The sequence below is a fragment of the Pelodiscus sinensis genome, chromosome 3, assembly GCF_052426305.1.
Source record: "Pelodiscus sinensis isolate ZL-2025 chromosome 3, ASM5242630v1, whole genome shotgun sequence".
NCBI classification, from domain to species: domain Eukaryota; kingdom Metazoa; phylum Chordata; order Testudines; family Trionychidae; genus Pelodiscus; species Pelodiscus sinensis.
This window is the reverse complement of record NC_143054.1, coordinates 173,317,384-173,336,854: the sequence shown is the minus strand read 5'-3', so window position 1 is coordinate 173,336,854 and position 19,471 is coordinate 173,317,384. Positions and strand designations below refer to the sequence as shown.

General features: G+C 43.2%; 1 protein-coding gene across 2 annotated transcripts in view; it reads left to right on the top strand.

Annotated features, from left to right (window-relative positions):
* UBR2 (ubiquitin protein ligase E3 component n-recognin 2) overlaps window positions 1–19,471 on the top strand; it is a 119,310-nt gene that overhangs the window by 62,037 nt on the left and 37,802 nt on the right. For both annotated transcript variants that reach the window (XM_006122091.5, XM_006122090.5), the window contains exons 21-26: window positions 7,218–7,342; window positions 10,723–10,775; window positions 11,017–11,119; window positions 12,338–12,386; window positions 12,688–12,842; window positions 19,345–19,447. In XM_006122091.5, the coding sequence (XP_006122153.3) occupies window positions 7,218–7,342; window positions 10,723–10,775; window positions 11,017–11,119; window positions 12,338–12,386; window positions 12,688–12,842; window positions 19,345–19,447 (588 nt within the window). The remainder of the gene's footprint in view (window positions 1–7,217; window positions 7,343–10,722; window positions 10,776–11,016; window positions 11,120–12,337; window positions 12,387–12,687; window positions 12,843–19,344; window positions 19,448–19,471) is intronic.

The following is a 19,471-nucleotide window of genomic DNA, read 5'->3' as shown; positions in this document are numbered from 1 at the left end:
GCCATACAGCTTATCCTCAAAAACTCCAAAAGACCTACAACAAGAAGGACTTGTATCCAAAAATGGAAAAGGTTTATGGCCTGATGTGTATGCCTGTGAACCCATACATTCAGGAATATCACATATTTTACAATACCTATTAGAAATACACAATGCAGGCCTCTCCCTGAGCTCCATAAGGAACTATCTCCGTTCTTCATGCCCCTATACAAGAAAACTCAATCTTCACACACCCTTTGGTCAAATGGTTTCTATGGGGACTCCACAATATGTTCCGTCAGTGCCAGGACTTGAACCTAGTGCAGAAAGCTCTAATCAGTAACCTTTTTAGTCTTTCGCCACTTGCTCACTACTACACTTGTCCATGAAGGTGGCCTTTCTTGTAGCGATCACCTCTGCCAGACGAGTGGGGGAAATAGCAGCCTTAATGGCAGATGCCCCCCTTATGCAATATTCCATAAGGACAAAGTAGCACTAAGGACCCAACCCACATTTCTCCCAAAAGTACTCACCTCATTCCACTGTAATGAACCTATATACTTACTTATCTTCTTCCCAAAACCTCATAAGGAGGTTATCAAAGAAGCGGCTCTCCATACCCTCCATGTCCGCAGAGTGCTTGCCTTCTACCCACAACCAACAAAACCGTTCCGAAAGACTCCCCGAGATTATCAAAATGTATATCTGGGTGCATCAAACTGGCGTATACACTGGCACAGAGAGAGTCCCCCACCGTGCGGTCTCACTCAACAAGGGCCACGGCAACCACAATGGTGTTCCTACAGGGTGTCCCCATAGAACGTATATTCAGGGCCACTGCATGGGCTTCAACACGTACTTTCATGTAACGTTATGCAATCCAGAAATCTGCTGAGGAAGAAACAAGTTGGGCAAACAATGCTGTCCATGACAGAACTTCTGCCTTCTCATACGAATACTGCTTCATTATCACTTAAGGTGGAGCACCCACACAGGCACGCCTCGGAGAAAAAGGGAAGGTTACTCACCTGTGCAGTAGCTGGAGTTCTTCGAGTTGGTTGTTCCTATGCGTGCTCCACCACCCACCCTCCTCCCCTCTGCTTCGGAATACACGAAGTCTGGGTCAGAGAAGGAACTGAAGGGGATAGCTAGCCACGCATGCGCAATAGCTTCCTTAGAACACACGCTGACTTCTCGTGCTCATTGCTGGCAATGGGACACTGCTGGCACAAATCTCCGATCGAGGGCTCAGCGGCGCTGAAGCACCTAAGGTGGAGTATCCACGGGGACAGCCATCTTGAAGAACTCCAGTTACTGCACAGGTGAGTAACCTTCCCTTTCACCCATACAGAATGGAAAGTGATTGTCTAGGAAGGAGTACTGCTGAAAGGGACTTTGGGGTCATAGTGGATGACAAGCTAAACATGAATGTACAGTGTGACACACTGAATCTCAGAGTCATGTTTGTGCCTTTTTGTTGCCAAAAAAAAAAAAAACCCACAGGAGTGTTGTGAGCAAGACTCGAAGTCATTCTTCTGCTCTGCACTGCGCTGATTAGGCCTCATTTGGAGTATTGTATCCAGTTCTGGGCACCACATTTCAAGAAAGAGGTGGAGAAACTGGAGAAGGTCCAGAGAAGAGCAACAAAAATGATTAAAGGTCTAGAAAACATGAATTATGAGGGAAGACTGAAAGAATTGGGCTTGTTTAGTTTAGAAAGGAGAAGACTGAGAAGGGAATATAATAGCTGTTTTCAAGTATCTAAAAGGGTGTTACAAGGAGCAGGGAGAAAAAATTGTTCTCCTTGGCCTCTGATGATAGGACAAGAAGCAATGGGCTTAAATTGCAGCAAGGGAGGTTTAGGTTGGATGTTAGGAAGAACTTCCTAACTGTCAGGATGGTTAAACATAAGAATAAATTGCCTAGAGGGTTGTGGAATCTCCGTCACTGGAGATATTTAAGAGCAGGTTAGACACACCTGTCAGGGATAATCTAGATAGTGCTTGGTCCTGCCATGAGGGCAGATGACTCGACTCGATGACCTCTTTAGGTCCCTTCCAATTATATGATTCTATGGTGCACACCAGTCATTGCCAATTCACAGTGCTCCCATTTGGTCTATCCAACATACCAGGGTTGTTGACCAAGTGTGTATCATTAGTGGCTACCTTCCTTTGCAAGAAAGGATCACTGCTCTACAGCCAAAATGCTTCTGAAATAAATGTAGTCAAACTTTACTAATTTGGGGTCACTGAGAACGAAAATGATGCTTAAAATTGTTGATTGGCTCTAGTTTTCAAGATATGCTATTGAGTCAGTATATATGACCCTTGACTTGCGAATGGCAGAGGATAAGTGAGTTATAAAGGGAAGGGATCTCAATTTAAACCAGAAATGACTAAAATACATCTTTGACTGGATCTATGAATAAATCTGACTGGGTTTGGACAGTACTTGCTTTTTAGGCAAAACAATGAATGATGCAATCTGAAGCTGGTATTGCATCATACATGATATGAATTACATCATGTTATTCCTAGAAGTCATGGATGTTTTGCTGCATAATGGCAATGTTTTGCCATCAGTTCCACTTGGTCATGCAGTCCATATGAAGGAAACCTATGACAACATGAAACAACTTTTGAGATGCATAAACTATGACCAACATCAGTGGCAGTTCTGTTGCGATTTGAAGGTTGTTGCTCTCTTGCTTGGTCTGCAGACTGAAGACACAAAGTACTGCTGTTTTCTCTGTGAATGGGATAGTCGTTCAAGAGATTCCCACTACATCAAGATAGATTGGCCACTCTGACAGTCATTGGAGCCTGGGAGGAAAAGTGTTCAGCATCCACCACTTGTTGAATCAAGGAAGATTTTGTTACCACACTTACACATCAAGCTGGGTCTGATGAAGAACTTTGTCAAGGCCGTGGACAAAACACAAGCAGCTTTCAAGTACCTCCGTGGAAAATTTCCAAGGTTAAGTGAAGCTAAGATAAAGGAAGGTGTCTTTGTTGGTCCTCAGATTCGTGAACTTCTTCGAGATGATGCATTTGACCATGCACTGCGTGGCAAGTAAAAGACGGCATGGAAAGCCTTCCAGTTAAGTGGCAGTAAATTTTCTCGCAGACAACTACAGGTTGTTGGTGGAAAACCTCCTCAAGGCATACAAAAGCCTTGGTTGCAACATGTCACTAAAGATACATTTTTTGCACTCTCACCTAGATTTTTTTTACACCAAACTGCGGAGCAGTGAGCGACGAGCATGGCGAGCGATTTCACCAGGACATTGCAACAATGGAGAAACGCTATCAGGGCAAATGGAGCCCATCAATACTTGCAGACCATTGCTGGACAGTGACAAGAGATGCTGCATTTAATGAATACAAGAGACAAGCCAAGAAGTGCTGAGTAGACACTGAATAGGACTAAACTATGTACATAATAGTTTTTTGCCTTTTGTTTCATAATAAATTTTATTTATATAACCCTTTTGCTGATTTTTAAAGTGTTACATAAACAGGACAGGTGAAATATCATGTAAAGCAACCATAAAAAGACCTAGGTTTACAATTTATGATTAAAACTCTACTATCTACACAATATACATAAACGTAAAATGTAAAAACTTAAATATCTTGGAAACAGTAGCCAATCAGTTGTTTTAATTGTCATATTTGAATTCAGCGCATCAAAATCCATAATAAATAGCACATTTTATCTCTGAAGCAGACGACTTCTAAAAAAATTGTAGACCAGTGTTACAGTTCTTTCCGTATCTCAATTATTGGCTACTAAAAGGATGCTTGAGACAGCAGCTGCAATCACATGTACACCTGACTCTCAGTCTGTTCCACTTGCTGGGCCTCCTCAGTGAGGAAAAATCCATACTGATTCCCATGCAAAGAATAGAGTTCATTGGAGCAACTCTAGACTCAGTTCAGGCACAAGCCAGCTTATATGGCTCCAGGTTTCAAACAATGACTGACATTTATATTCCCGCTCATCCAGTGCCCCAGTACGATGGTAAGGGCCTGCTTATGACTATTGGGACACCTGGCATTGTGTTGCCATGTGGTCATGTATGCAAACCTCTGCCTCTGGCCTCTCCAAGGGTCACTAGCCTTGGTGTACTGAGCAATGTGTGACAGTTTCGACATGGTAATCTCAATTCTGTGAACAGTAACTTCCACCCTCTTACAGTGGTTGGACCTAGGCAGTGTTTGCAAAGAGGTCGCTTACACTCCCCAGTCTCCCATAATAGCACTCATAACTGACACTTTGGAAGTTGAGTGGGGAGCCTACCTGGGGACCCTAAGAACCCAGGGCAAGTGGAACTTCACAGACTGCTCTCGTCACCAATGTGAAGGAGCTCAGGGCAATCAGACTTGCCTACCAGATACTCCACTCTCAGATGCAGGCCCACTGTGTGGTGATGTGCATACACAACATGACCACAATGTTCTACATAAACAGGCAGAGTGGAGCAAGATCATCACTTCCATGCCAAGAAGCCTAGAAGCTTTGGGCATTCCACTTAGAGCACTCGATCCATTTAGAAGTTCAGTACCTTTCAGGTCTGCAAAACACACTAGCAGATTCTCTCTGCAGGACATTCATGGTACACAAATAGTCTGTCAGAACGGATGTAAGCCGCTTAATCTTCTGGAGGCTGGGGAAACTAGAACTGTTTGCCACCAGAAACAACAAGAAGTGCAAGGACTTCTGCTCGTTTCAGTACCACAATCACGGTTGTGTAGCAGACACATTCACGATGTGGCAGGGGGCTGCTGATGTAGACTTTTCCCCTGATATCATTGATCCACATGGTGCTGCTGAAGGGATGAGGCATACCTAGTCCTGGTGGTGCTGGCTTGGCAGCGCTAACACTGTTCTCCATTCTTCTTGACCTGCCAGTGAATGCACCAATGGCTCTCCTCCTGTACCTGTAACTTCTAACGGAGGACCAGGATGTCTGAGATCCAGACTTCCAGTTTCTCTACCTCATGGCATGGAGGATGAGTGGCTTAGAGCTTCAGTGCTGTGCTCAAGTACAGAAGGTTCTGCTAGGTAGGAAGCTTTCCATGAGAGCTGCATACAGGAAGCTCCCACTTTATGATGGCCCAATTTACAGCCCCCCGCACTTATGACCTTTTCCGTAAGTGTGGAAGGGGCCGAAATCCCCTGACTTATGTCCTCGGCCCCACATTTGTGATGGCGTATGATGCCTGTCATAAATACAGGCTTGAGTTACGACGCCCCCCAACTTGCGACGCTATCCCCAGAGCTGATCGTATCGCAAGTTGGGGGCAGCCTGTATCTGGTTAAGTGGAAGAAGTTCTTCTGGTGTGCGTAGTGTGATAGAGAAGCAGCAGCACTCAGGGTGAGGAGGGGCAGGTGGGAGCTGATATTGGCAGGGAGTCACAGACCCACCTGTGCCCCCCCCCCCCCCCCCCGGGGGAAGTGAAGGCGGGGTAGGAGCTGGTACTAGAGGGGAGCTGGCAATCAGAGGCGGTAGTGCAGGGGGAAGCAGCATCTGTCCAGGGTGGGCTCAGGCTCTGGCTTCCTGCGGACAGAGGGTGCTCAGGCATTCCATGAAACAGCCTCTGCAGGGAGCTCAGACCCCACATGTACAGGGCCTGCTTGCCACCCCGTACTGCTGTTTCTGTGTCAGAGGCAGCAGCGCAGGGTGGTAGGTGGGAACCAGTCTGTGCAGGAAGCTGGTTTTTAAACTATCTCTGATAGAGAGGCAGCAGCGTGGAGTGGCAGGGGAGCTCCCCGGGAGTGGAGATGGGAGTGCACTGGCTGCTAGCCCTCTTCCAGGGGCTATAGCATAGTAGTGTAGCTGCTAAAATTTGAGACAATTACCCCACTATTCAATCACATGTCATCTTAACAGGTAAGGTTAAGGAAATTCTGAGCTGGCACAGATTCTGCCACTGCCTGTTGCGAAGGCCCGCTCAGCCAGAGTGTGGCATCCTCAGTGGCATCCCTGGTGTGAGTCCTTATTCAGAACATTGACAGATCTACAGCATGATTGTTGATGCACAAATGCACGACACACTATGCAAGCCAGGGACTGCATTGTGTTCAACACAGCTGTGTTGCAGTTTACACATCCAGTGAACTCCTACCCACCTCTGGTGGTACTGCTTAGGAGTAATCTAATGTGGAATGGACTAAAACAAGCACTTGAAGAAAAGACAATTACCCTTTTTTCCCCATAAATGGCATTCTTTGAGATGGGTTGATCATGCTCATTCTGTGATTTGTTCTCCTTTCCCAGTGTTGATGTTTTGGCAAGCAGGAACTGGGGGATGGGGGAGCTGGCAGTGCTCCTTTTCCCATATACATGCCACTCCCAGAGCATGCCTGAGTCAGTCCCCTACTGATATAACTGAAGGAAAAACTGGTTCATGTGGTGAGCACCCACACCAAATATGAAATGGATGCAAGCAACACATTCGCTATGTCTACACTGGCATGATTTTGTGCAAGAACTCTTTTGCAGAAGAGTTCTTGTGTGAAAACTCTTCCAGAAGAGAGTGTCTACACTGGCATGTGCCTTTGCGCAAGAGATGTGCTTTTGCGCAAAAGCATCCTTTCCAGTGCAGACGCTCTCTTGCACAAGAAAGCTCTGGTGGCCATTTTAACCAAAGGGCTTTCTTGCACAAGAAATTCATGTTGCCTGTCTACACTGGCCTCTTGTGCAAGAATAGGTGCGCAATAGGGCTTATTCCTGAGTGGGAGCAACATAGTTCTTGCGCAAGAAGCACTGATTTCATACATTAGAACGTCAGTGGTTTTGCGCAAGAACTCACGGCCAGTGTAGACTGGCAGCAAGTTTTGGCACAAAAGCAATTGCTTTTGTACAAGATCGCACCAATGTAGACTCAGCCATCTTGAAGACCATCAGTTATGGAAAAAGGTATCTCTTTGTTCAGCAGTAGAGCCTCTGACATTTACAAGTCTCCAAGAGTATTTTCACCAGTCTTTTTTTTTTTTTTTTTTCTCTAGGCATATATTCCATAAAGAAACAGGGGCTCAAGGCTAGGTTGCTTTAACTTGTGGTTTGGGGAAGAGTGGTTGGTGAGCCAAAGTTCATGAAAGATTGTTCATGAAAGCCCCTTTCCCTGGGGCTATGAGGAGAAAGAGAATAAAAATACTTATTTTAAACTATTCTCTCAGCAATTATGAACTAATGTTTGTTGTTATGTTTGTTAATTTCATTTTTACAGGTGAAAGATTTAGTCCTGGAGTAGGACAGGTAAATGCTACAGATGAAATCAAGCGAGAAATTATCCATCAGTTGAGCATCAGACCCATGGCCCACAGTGAATTAGTAAAAGCATTACCAGAAGATGTAAGTAATGTGAAAAAATACTGTGGCAAAGTTCTGACTGTGCCCTGTGGGTCCTGCATTTCTGATGGACAGTATTTGTCTCAGAGACTTGCTGTGACCTTCCACACAGCCTCCTCCTTTTCTAGAGGCAAAGGTCATAGCCTTTTGAGCCATACTCTTCATAGGTTAGTAGTCCATCGTTTTGGGTGAAAATCCTTCTGTCGTCTTGGTCTCCTCTTTCAGGGGAAGACTCTGTAATGGCATGGGGAAGGTTGGGGGGAATCTGGGCCTGGCCACTACTCTGGGTTCTGGTCCAGGGACCTCAGCGGCAACTAACTGGGTTACTTTCACTCCCAGTCTGGAAGCTTTTTCCCTAGGCCACTTCCCCAAATAATCCGTCCCAGTTCCTTTGGTACCTGAGCAAAGTCAGTCTTTAGCTCTCACACACAGTTCTCCAGCAACACACTTCCTTCTCCTAGTCCTTCCCCCTTCCTTACCTGTAGGGAAACTTTTTAAAGTCGCCCCACAGGCTTTAATTGACAGCAGGTGTCTGATTAGCCTGCTTCTTCAGTCAAGCTATTAATTAGCCTCAGGTGTCTGCCTGCCTTGATTAAACTCTGAGAGTTTATTCAGGGAAGAGAAAACTGTTTACCTAAAGCCCTGCATACTTGTCCTCCATTAGAGTACAGGCAGTCCCCGACTTACGCGGATCTGACTTACGAACGGGGCTTTCTCGCCCCGGAGCTCACAGCCACCTCGAGCTCCGGGGCGAGAAAAGCTGCTCCCGGTGCCCCTGGTCTGCTGGGGACCGTCCCCAGCAGACCAGGGACACCGCGAGCAAACTCGCAGCCGCGGCGGGGTCCCCCGCTTCTGAGGCTTTGCTCTGGCAAAGCCTCAGAAGCGCGGGGACCCCGCCGCGGCTGCGGGTTTGCTCCCGGTGCCCCTGGTCTGCTGGGGACCGTCTACAGCAAACCAGGGGCACCGGGAGCAAAGCGGTCCGGCCACAGCAAAGCCTCAGAGGCGAGGCACCCCCTGCTGCTGCTTTGCTCCCTGTGTCCCTGGTCTGCTGGGGGGGGGCACAGCTAGTGTGCCCCCCCCCCCCCAGCAGACCAGGCTTTTGTTGTGGACCCTGGGGCAGAGCAGCTGGGGCGCTGCCGGTTGGTCCCGTAGCGCCGCTCTGGGCACTACTGAACCAACCCGGCAGCACCCCAAGTGCTCTGCCCCAGGCGTCCTGATTCAGCCGCTGCTGGTCAGTTTCAGCAGTGGCTGAATCAGGACTCCTGGGGCAGAGCAGCTGGGGTGCTGCTGGGTTGCTCCAGTAGCGCCGAGGAGCGGTGCTAGTGGAGCAACCCAGCAGCACCCCAGCTGCTCTGCCCCAGGAGTCCCCAAGTCAGCAGTTGCTGAAACTGACCAGCGCTGACTACAGGAAGCCCGAGGCACAGTTGCTCTGCCCCAGGCTTCCTGGAATTAGCTGCTGATCAGTTTCAGCAGCAGCTGACTTGTTCTTAAGTTGAATCTGTATGTAAGTCAGAACTGGCGGTCAGTTTCAGCAGCGGCTGAATCTGGACGTCAGTTCCGACTTACATACAGATTCAACTTAAGAACAAACCTACAGTCCCTATCTTGTACGTAACCCGGGGACTGCCTGTATAGCAGACAGTTGTTCTGGATCTGTCACAATATGTACAAAGTAACGTGTTAGCCAATATTATGTGTCTGAATCTTCTGAAATGGATGTGTGACATAACTTAAGCTGGGAATATATTCCTATGTAAGCTAAGGGTATGGACAAGTCCAGATAAATGTTACTCAAATAGTTGGAGGATTATTTAGTGGAAAAAAGAAATTCTATAGAAATGGAAAGAGTGGAGCATTAGGAACTCCTCAGCCTTCTGCCTTCATGCTATCCATAATTGGGACACCTGGCAAACATGCTATGGTTGACCCACTAAGTGCCTTTCCCAGATGTGAAGAAGAGATCTGTATAGCTTCAAAGCTTGTCTCTCAGCAACCGAAGTTGGTCTAACAAAAGATGTCACCCACTTTGTTTCTTGTATAGTCAGTAGAGCATCCTAACTCCAGGTTTAAAACCTACTGAACAGTTTCAGTTAGCTTATGTATATTTCGTGTCCCTGAAGTTCCTGGCTAATTCCAACTGCATTGTATTATGAGCAATATAGCATGTTGTGAAATGGAATTCTGCGTGTGGCTGAGAGGACCCATTAATTATTATAAATGTTTTGGTAAATACTTATGTAAGATAGCAAAAAGAGAATCTTTCTAATGTTCTTAAAATTGTGGCTTTAAAAAAATTTTAAACAAAACTACAGAAGAATTGTGACCTACTTTCAAATGTTGTAATAAAATTTCACTAAAGGGCTGTGCCCAGTGCCCGCTGCTCTCGTGGGGGGTGGACAATGCCAGCTTTTCTCCAGCCATCAGGTAGAGCTGTGCTGTGCTCTCTAGGGATGTTAAATTTTGAGTAATTGACTATTCGATTAGTCAATAGGGCACCTCTGCTTTTGAAGTGTAGCAACAGCCCTAAGGCTGTTGCTACACTTCAAAGGCGCCACGTGGAGCCTGGGGTCAGCTGGGGAATTCTGTGTGCCCCCGCCCCACAGCAACCCGTGGGCTGCTGCGATGTGGAGGCTGCTGGCTCCTGTGTTATGTTTCTTGGCATTGAAAACCCTGGAGTGCAGGAAGGGGAGTAGGGGCTTGGTTTAAAATAGCAATTCCAAGTGGCGAGGGGAAGCAGCAAGGTAGGGCTCAAGCTGGGAGAGGGGGAATGGAGAAGAGAGAGAGGGAGGAGGCAGGCAGGATGCAGAAGTGACATGGTGATGTCACTCTGTTGTTCCACAAGAAAAATTGGAGAGATGCTTGCATGCAATTTGAAATTTAGTCTGGTTTTTAAAAGGAATTAAGGAGCTTCAAGTATTTCATTAATCATGGGTTTTTCTGCCAGGTGTTTGGGGTTTTTGGTGAGGGAATTTGAAAGGGGGGTTACAAGCACATTTTCCTATATCTTTTACTTTGCTCATATGTTGCTATATCAAAGCCTCTCCAGAAGAGGAGAAACCGACTATATATAACATGGTTTCAAATGCATAAAGTAACGAAAAAAAAAATGTTCTGTTTTTAAACATTTTAGTTCCAGTAATTTTAAGTGTAACTTGTACAATAGTAGGTTTTTGGACTAGTGTTACTTTAATATTGGCATGTTCTCTTTTAAATAAAACTGTTGAATGTCTCTCTTTTCTAGCAGTTTTTATAGGGCCAGAAAAATGACTTGGCATCACATACATTTTGCATCATATGACTGATGCTGTATTTGATATGACAGTAAAGATGTTAATCAGATAACCAATGTGTTTACACGTTTCTTTTTTTTTAACTCCGTGCAGGAAAACAAAGAGACTGGAATGGAAAGTGTTATTGAATCCGTTGCCTGTTTCAAGTATGATATACATTTTTCATATCTTACTTTTAAAAACTTGAGTGCGAGTTACTATAAATGAGGGAGTAAAATTATAGTTCAGAGCCAAAATGTTTCCCCAGATGGCTCTGCTAATGTGCCTAATTCATAATCCACATCTCCCCTATTTTATTCCTAAGACATTTCATGAGCAGTAATCTTTAGTCATGCCAATTTAGTATAAACATGCTCATAGAAATGGTTGTAACTTATTTTTTTATAGAAAACCTGGATTAACAGGCAGAGGATTGTATGAACTTAAACCAGAATGTACCAAGGATTTCAATCTCTATTTCTATCACTTTTCAAGGGCAGAGCAATCTAAGGTAATTTATAAAAACCACAGACTTCTTAAATTATGTCTTCTGTATACTAGGTTTCCAAAGCCGTGTTTTTCTTTTAAGAACAAATATGAACGAGTATTTTATAAACAAACTTAAATTTTGTAAATGTTCTAGAAAAGTAAACTGATACAGGTTGGATCTCTTTGGTGTGGCACCTTTGGGACCTGTCTGGTCTCAGATGAGTGATTTTTGCCAGACCAGGAGAGATCATTTTCTGCCTCCTCTGGTGCTGGCCCCTGTCCTACTGCCCCACCATATTTCTCGGCGCCCCCAGTAACCTGGACTTTGGACTTTCCCACCCTCTGGACTTTCCCACCCTCCCGCCACCACCTCCACTCCCGCACAGCCCAGCTGGGCCGTGCACCAACTCCTGGTCTCCTGTGCACCAGGCTTTCTGTCTCCTCCCTCCCTCACGGCAGCTTCTTGATTACCAGGCAGCACAACTGGACCCCATGCTGGTTTCCGCTCCCCTTCACCACAGCTGCATTATTCTGGGCTCTCTTTTTCCCCTTCAGCATGCGTGGCTCCTACCCCTCCTCCGTTGCACCAGGACTCTGATCCTAGAACATCAGTGGTCCTACTAGACAACAGCTGGCCCGGAGAGTCCCAGTTTATAGAGGTGCAACCTGTATTGCAATAAACCCTATGCCAGTGGATCACTGTGAAGACAGCACTCCACTGAAATCAGTGAGGCTTCATGTAGGGTAGAAGTCTGTGTGCACAGAATTCATTACTTGACTAGGATCTTAATGTACCAAAAATATTTTAATGACACGAGTTCCCGTTCAGTTTTATGGAGTTCACCATTTCAATAATTGCAGTTATAAAAGTTCAGACTTGTCTCATCTGGATCAAATTATAAGAAAAACTTGGAGCAATGCTAATAGCAAAAAAAGAAAAGAAATAGAATTGTAACAGAAAGCAACATATAAATCAAGAAAGTAATACATGTAATTTCCAATAAGTTAGGTCCTTGACTTTAATGTAAATATTACAGGGTAGAAGGAAAAATTGAAAGGACAGAAGCAGGAAAGGAAATCGTGCGCGCGTGTGTGTGTGCGCGTGTGTGTGTGCGCGCGTGTGTGTGTGTGCGCGCACGTGTGTGTGTATGTGAGTGGAGTGCTCCAAGTTTTTCTTATAAAAGTTTTTCTTTTTGTCTGTACAAACTTGGAATAATCTTAGCATCGTTCTTTTTGTCAGGCAGAAGAGGCACAAAGGAAGCTGAAAAGACAAAACAGGGAAGATACAGGTATTACATCTGTGGGAAGTAGAGGGAAGGAGAAGTATGGTGTATGAATTCACATGGATGTCCTTATTTTCTCTTATTTTCACACACAAAAGGCTATGCAGTAGAGCTAGAACACCGTTGAGGTTATCCAAAAATCAGTCTTTCTCCAACCCATAAGTACATCACATAATCATAAAACTTACCAAACAAATACATAGTCTGTTAGTGCTGATTTTACTAAGTTGTTGAGGCATTCTAAATTGTATTGGTATTAGAAATGTTTTAAAAGCTGTAATGTTCAGCAAATGAATTTCTGTTTCAGCACTTCCGCCTCCTGTTCTGCCTCCTTTCTCTCCTCTTTTTGCAAGCCTGATTAATATTCTGCAGTCTGATGTCATGTTGTGTATTATGGGGACAATACTCCAGTGGGCAGTGGAACATAATAACTCTGCCTGGTCAGAGTCCATGCTGCAGAGGGTAAGTCTGTGCATGTGTTAGAATAGAAATATCCATTTAGTATATTGATTTTTATATCTGTATACTGATCCGGTTAAATTCAGTGACATTAGGAATATCTTAACTGCCAAATGAGTTAAGCGTGAAGTAGGGATGTAAGCAACTAGTCGACTATCGATAAACATAAGCTTATCAGGTTGTCAGCTGATCCCGCAATTAGTTAAAAGCTGGTTCCCCCCAGCACCATCTCCACAGGGGCAGGAGGGGAGTAGCGGGATTGGGTGTGAGCTGGGAATCAGCTGATTTCCAGCTGGTGCCCAGTCGCAGAGGTTGTGCCTCTGCTTTTTAAATGTATTAAGAGCTGCTATAAAACAGAGTTGCAGTGCGTGGGGGGGGGGGGGGAACCCAGCGTGAGTGGTTCGTGCCAGGTCCACCCCTCTGCACACCAGTCTTTTAAATGTGTTAAGAGCCTGATGCCTCTTAATATATTTAAAAGGCAGAGCTGCAGCGAATAGACTAGTCAATTAGTTGATTCAACTAACTTTAACATACCTAGTGTGAAGTACATAGAAAATCAAATGTAAATTGAGGATTTTTTTTCTAGCTTACTGTTAGAAAAGTAACACATAGTGCCTTAAATATCAGTTAATTGGTATTAACATTTTGAATTGCATGCAGCACATCATCTTTGAGTATGAAAGCAGAGCTAGAGGAGGCGTGTTCTAGAGCTTTTTGTACATTATTAACGGTTGGCTTCAATTTCCCAAATATTTGTATGTGTAAAAGGAAATAATTTTGTGAAACTAGTTAAAATAATTCTATAATTTTATGGTAGGAAAAAGATTTTCCTCCTTTTGCAACCTTGTATTTTCAATAGTGATAGAAATGTAGCCGTGTTAGTCTGGTGTAGCTGAAACAAAAAACAGGACTATGTAGCACTTTAAAGACTAACAAGATGGTTTATGAGGTGATGAGCTTTCGTGGGCCAGACCCATTTCCTCGGATCAAATAGTGGAAGAAAATTGGCACAACCATATATACCAAAGGATACAATCAAAAAAATGAACACACATATGAAAAGGACAAATCATATTTCAGAACAGAACGGGAATGAGGTGGGAGGTAAATGTCTGTGAGCTAAATGTCTGTGAGCTAATGATATTAGAGGTGATAATTGGGGAAGCTATCTTTGTAATGGGCAAGATACTTAATGTCTTTGTTTAGACCTCGGCGTAAAATGTCAAATTTAAGCATGAATGATAGTTCAAAGGATTCTCTTTCAAGTCTGGTGTTAAAAGGTCTTTGAAGCAGGATGCAGGTAATCAAGTCGTTGAGACAGTGCCCTTTCTGGTTGAAATGGCAAGAAACTGTTTTTCCTTTGTGAGCCTGTCTAATATCTGTTTTGTGGGCATTGATTCTTGGGCGAAGTGTCTGAGACGTTTGTCCAATGTACATAGCAGACGGACGCTTTCGGAACATGATAGCATAAATTATATTTCTGGATGAGCAGGAATATGTGTTCTTGATCTTTATAACTCAATTGGTTAGGTACAATAATGGTAACAGCAGGGTGAATATGTGGACAAAGCTGGCAACCTTCAGGATCTCTACCAAGCATTTATAAACCTCAACTACCCACCTGGAGAAATAAAAAAACAAATTGAAAGAGCCAGACGAATACCTAGAAACCATCTACTTCAAGACAGACCCAAGAAAACCAACAATAGAACACCACTTGTCATCACCTACATCCCCCAACTTAAACCTGTCCAACACATTATCAATAAACTACAACCTATACTGGAACAGGATACTAAACTCCGAGAGGCTCTGGGAGACAGACCCATAGTCTCCTATAGACAACCACCTAACCTCAAGACGATTCTTACCAACAACCACAGGACATACCACACTAATACCAACCCTGGAACCTTCCCTTGCAACAAACCCCTTTGCCAGCTTTGTCCACATATCCACTCTGCTGATACCATTATTGGACCTAACCAATTAAGTTATAAAGATCAAGAACACATATTCCTGCTCATCCAGAAATATAATTTATGCTATCATGTTCCGAAAGCATCCGTCTGCTATGTACATTGGACAAACGTCTCAGACACTTCACCAAAGAATCAGTGTCCACAAAACAGATATTAGACAGGATCACAAAGAAAAAACAGTTTCTTGCCATTTCAACCAGAAAGGCCACTGTCTCAATGACTTGATTACCTGCATCCTGTTTCAAAGACCTTTTAACACCAGACTTGAAAGAGAATCCTTTGAACTGTCATTCATGCTTAAATTCGACACTTTACGCCTAGGTCTAAACAAAGACATTAATTATCTTGCCCGTTACAAAGATAGCTTTTCCAATTATCACCTCGAATATCATTAGCTCACAGACATTTACCTCCCGCCTCATCCCCCTTCTGTTCTGAAATATGATTTGTCCTTTTCATATGTGTTCATTTTTTTGATTATATCCTTTGGTATATATGGTTGTGCCAGTTTTCTTCCACTATTTGATCCGAGGAAGTGGGTCTGGACCACGAAAGCTCATCACCTAATAAACCATCTTGTTAGTCTTTTAAGTGCTACATAGTCCTGTTTTTTGTATTTTCAAGATTCAGTGAAAAACAGAGTACAGTACATTTGGGGGCTGAAATACCCAAAGCTTGTTCATTACTTAGAGGTAAATCTTTTTTGAATAGTTTTTTTTTTTTTTTTAAATCAGAGAGAGAGAAATTTTGAGACATTAGAATCAAGACTAAAAAGCAAATTTCATCAGTTATAGGAATTTTCAGATGCTCTATGTAAATTTATAAAAAAAATTTTAAAACACACACACACACATTCAAGCTTGGCATACACTTAACTTCCCCCACAAGGACTCGTCTTGGGGGAAAAATATTTTACAAATAAAAATGATTGAAGGATTGGGCTCAAAACTGTAAACATTTGAAAATGTCCTTGATTGAGATGATACATGTCTTTATTGGAATGTTTAGACTTTGAATTTCCCAGCTCTGCTTTTAATATTCACTCTAGTTAGATGCTTTGCAAAGGCAATATGCATAAATTTGAACTGAATTTAATATCACACTAACAATGCTAAAACTATGCTAGAGGGACAAGATGTAGTTGCTGTGGAAACCATTGTTAAAATGTCAGTGTCAGAGAGAAGACATTTAATTGTAATTCAGTAACATTTTTCATATGTTTAATAGCACCAATATTTGAATATAAGAGCCTGATTGTACTTTGACACTTCCATGTTAGTCCTTTTGAAGTGAATAGAAGTTGAGTACATGTACTAGAGAGCATAATTTTGCCCAAGCAGTGACAGATGGCATAATTACACTCAAAATTTAAATAATTTTGTTTTGAATTAATAGTTTTCCCGTTAACTCATTTTCATTCCTGCATTATATGGGAGAATCCCAGGGCTTTGCACTTTCTCGTTATTATCTTTAGCAGACAGTGTTACGCTTAGGTTTAGTGATTGTGATTGCCTAATAAATGGCACAGGGTGGTTACAGTTCACTAGGTTGCGCAGGTTAATTCTTGGAACCTAATCTGTGGAAACCAGAAACAGTATGTTTGACAAGTTTCAGAGCTTTCTGCTAGGTTTATCTATTTTACACTCACGATTTCCTGCTGAGCCATTTTATGGCCAGTTTGTACAGTTTGTATTTACAGATAAACATGGCACCATATACAGATTTGGCAACTAGCTGGATAAGGATTTTGATTTCAATCTTAAAGTTTGAGCTACATTTTTATAGTTCACGTTTTGTTTTTTTCAGTTAACTTTCCTCAGTGTTAGGGCAAAGTAGTTTAAAGTTTGGTGCATGCATTTTATGTGAAGTCCCGTAACAATATGTAGTCCCCCAGCAAACTAAGAAATACAATAGATGCCAGTTGTGATTAACTCAAACCATGTTTTTTCTTCGTATCCAGGTCACAGTGGGTACTTAATTTTAGGATGTATGTGTTCCCATCCACTCTTGATCACAGATTTTTTGTTTTAAACACAGGCTTATGTTTTTGGGGGGTCCTCCTCTCTGCCTTCAGTCTTCTTGCAGTCAGGTCTTCATCATCCTGGATGTTTATCTGGGATTTCCCTGGTTGGATTATACCACAAATCCTGGATTTTCAACTGTGGAAGACCTGCCACAGGTCTTTCCCCTCAGTGAAGGACATTATAGGTGCTTCAGAGAATCCCATGTCCCCTCTAAGTGCAAGGTCTGCTCTGGATTTAAGAGCAGATATGACAAACTGAGGAAAGATAATGGAGCATTCTGTGAGAGAGATGGGATCCTACTCCCTCTCCATATATTGGCCTCACTGCTCAGATTGTTCCAGTGATTTTCAAGCTTGGCAAATAGACCATGGGCCATCTTTGGAAATGAAGTACTCTGAAAGGAAGATTACCTGTATATGAGAGGTGTTTGCTTCCTACCTTTCATGGCCTCTCCTAAACTCTTTGTCTCCATTGCTAAAAGGATAAAGGAACAACACATTTCTACCCAGAGGCGATTGAAATGTGTTTCCGAATGCATTTTAGCTTATTACAAAACTTCTGGAGCACATACTCCATAAGCTTTATAAAATGGGGCACATGCCTCCCCCAAGAGCTCATCCATCTTGATAGCCCTTCTTAAAGACATGCCTATTGTGAACATTTGCAGGGTCAGCACCTGCTTGTCCATTCATATGTTCTCCAAGTACTCCAGGGTGGATAGGGCCTCTGGCAATACTTTTATCTGAATTATCCTGAATCTGCCTCCTGACCTCTGACATCAGCACCCATCTCCATGTGGAAGCTCTGCTTGGGAATCTCTTAAGGTAGAGTGCCCATAGGGACTATAAAAGCAGCGAGGAGTCCTGTGGCACCTTATAGACTAACCGAAGTATTGGAGCATAAACTTTCGTGGGCAAAGACCCACTTTGTCAGATGAAGTGGAAATTTCCAGAGGCAGGTATAAATATGCAGGCCAGAATCAGGCTAGAGATGACGAGGTGGATCTAATCAGGGAGGATGAGGCCCACTTCTAGTAGCTGATCTGGAGGTGTGAATACCAAGAGAGGAAAAACTGCTTTTGTAGTAAACGAGCCATTCACAGTCTGTTTAATTCTGAGTTGATTGTGTCAAACTTGAAGATGAACTGTAGCTCAGCAATTTCTCTTTGAAGTCTGGTCCTGAAGTTTTTTTGCTGCAGGATGGCTACCTTTAGATCTGCAATTGTGTGTCCAGGGAAATTGAAGTGTTCCCCTACAGGTTTTTGTATATTGCCATTCCTAATATCTGATTTGTGTCCATTTATTCTTTTACATAGGCGCTGTCCAGTTTGGCCGATGTATATAGCAGAGGGGCATTGTTGGCACATGCTGGCATATATTACGTTAGTAGATGGGCAGGAGAATGAACCAGTGAGTGTATGGCTGATCTGGTTAGGTCCTGTGATGGTGTTGCTGGTGTATATATGTGGGCAGAGTTGGCACGGAGGTTTGTTGCATGCATTGGTTCCTGAGTTAGTTATTATGATGCGGTGTATAGTTGCTGATGAGAATATGCTTCAGGTTTGCGGGATCATTGTCCAGTATGGGTTGTAGATCACTAATGATGTGTTGGAGAGGTTTTAGCTGTGGACTGTAGGTGATGGCCAGTGGTGTTCTGTTGGTTTCTTTCTTGGGCTTGTCTTGTAGTAGGAGGCTTCTGGGTACATGTCTGGCTCTGTTAATCTGTGTCCTCACTTCCTCATTTGGGTATCGTAGTTTACATAGGGACCATAACTTAGGGAACACTGAAAGTTCCTTACTCATACAATATCTGGAATTCTTCAAGATATATTTCCCCTATTGATGCTCCATCTTACCTTCCCCTCTGGTGCAGAGATTTTTTGAGTTTTTGGTTGGGAAGGAATTGGAGTTGTGGCAGGTCTGCTTTTTCCTTTATACACACTTGCATTGGAGCATGAAGGCATAGATGTAGACCTCTGGACCTGTGGCTGCTGCCAACTAAAAATCCCCAAGAATGCACTGTATTATGTACATCTGAAGGTAGAGTAGCCAGAGGGCCAGCACATCTCAAAGAACTCCAGTTACTATAAAAATAAGTGAGTTGAGTACAATAATAAGAATTTATTTCAAATAAGTCTTCAGAATTAAAACAGATACACCAAAGATGATCTTAGAGAAACAAGGTAGGTGTGGTAGTACTGTTTATTGGACCATCTTCTGCATTTCTTCAGGTTTCTGTATGGCTTAAAAGATTCTTTCACCAACAGAAGTTGATCCAATAAGATATATCACCTGTCTTGCCTTGCTGATATCCTGGGACTGACACAACTAGGCTTCTAAGGCAATCTGGGTAGTTAGTATAAAAAGTTTACTTTCTTGTGATTTTGCTTTTTACTTAGTTGTTTCTTTTTCAGTATAATGTTTTTAATTCCCCTGAGACCTTCAGGGATTGTATAAAGTGTTTTTTGATACAAGATCTGAAATTAGTGATATTATTTAGGTTTTGCACTTGATTGGAATGGCACTACAAGAAGAAAAACAACACCTAGAGAATCTCAATGAAGAGAATGTTGTAACGTTTACCTTCACTCAGAAGATCTCAAGTATGTCCATACCTCCAAATGTTT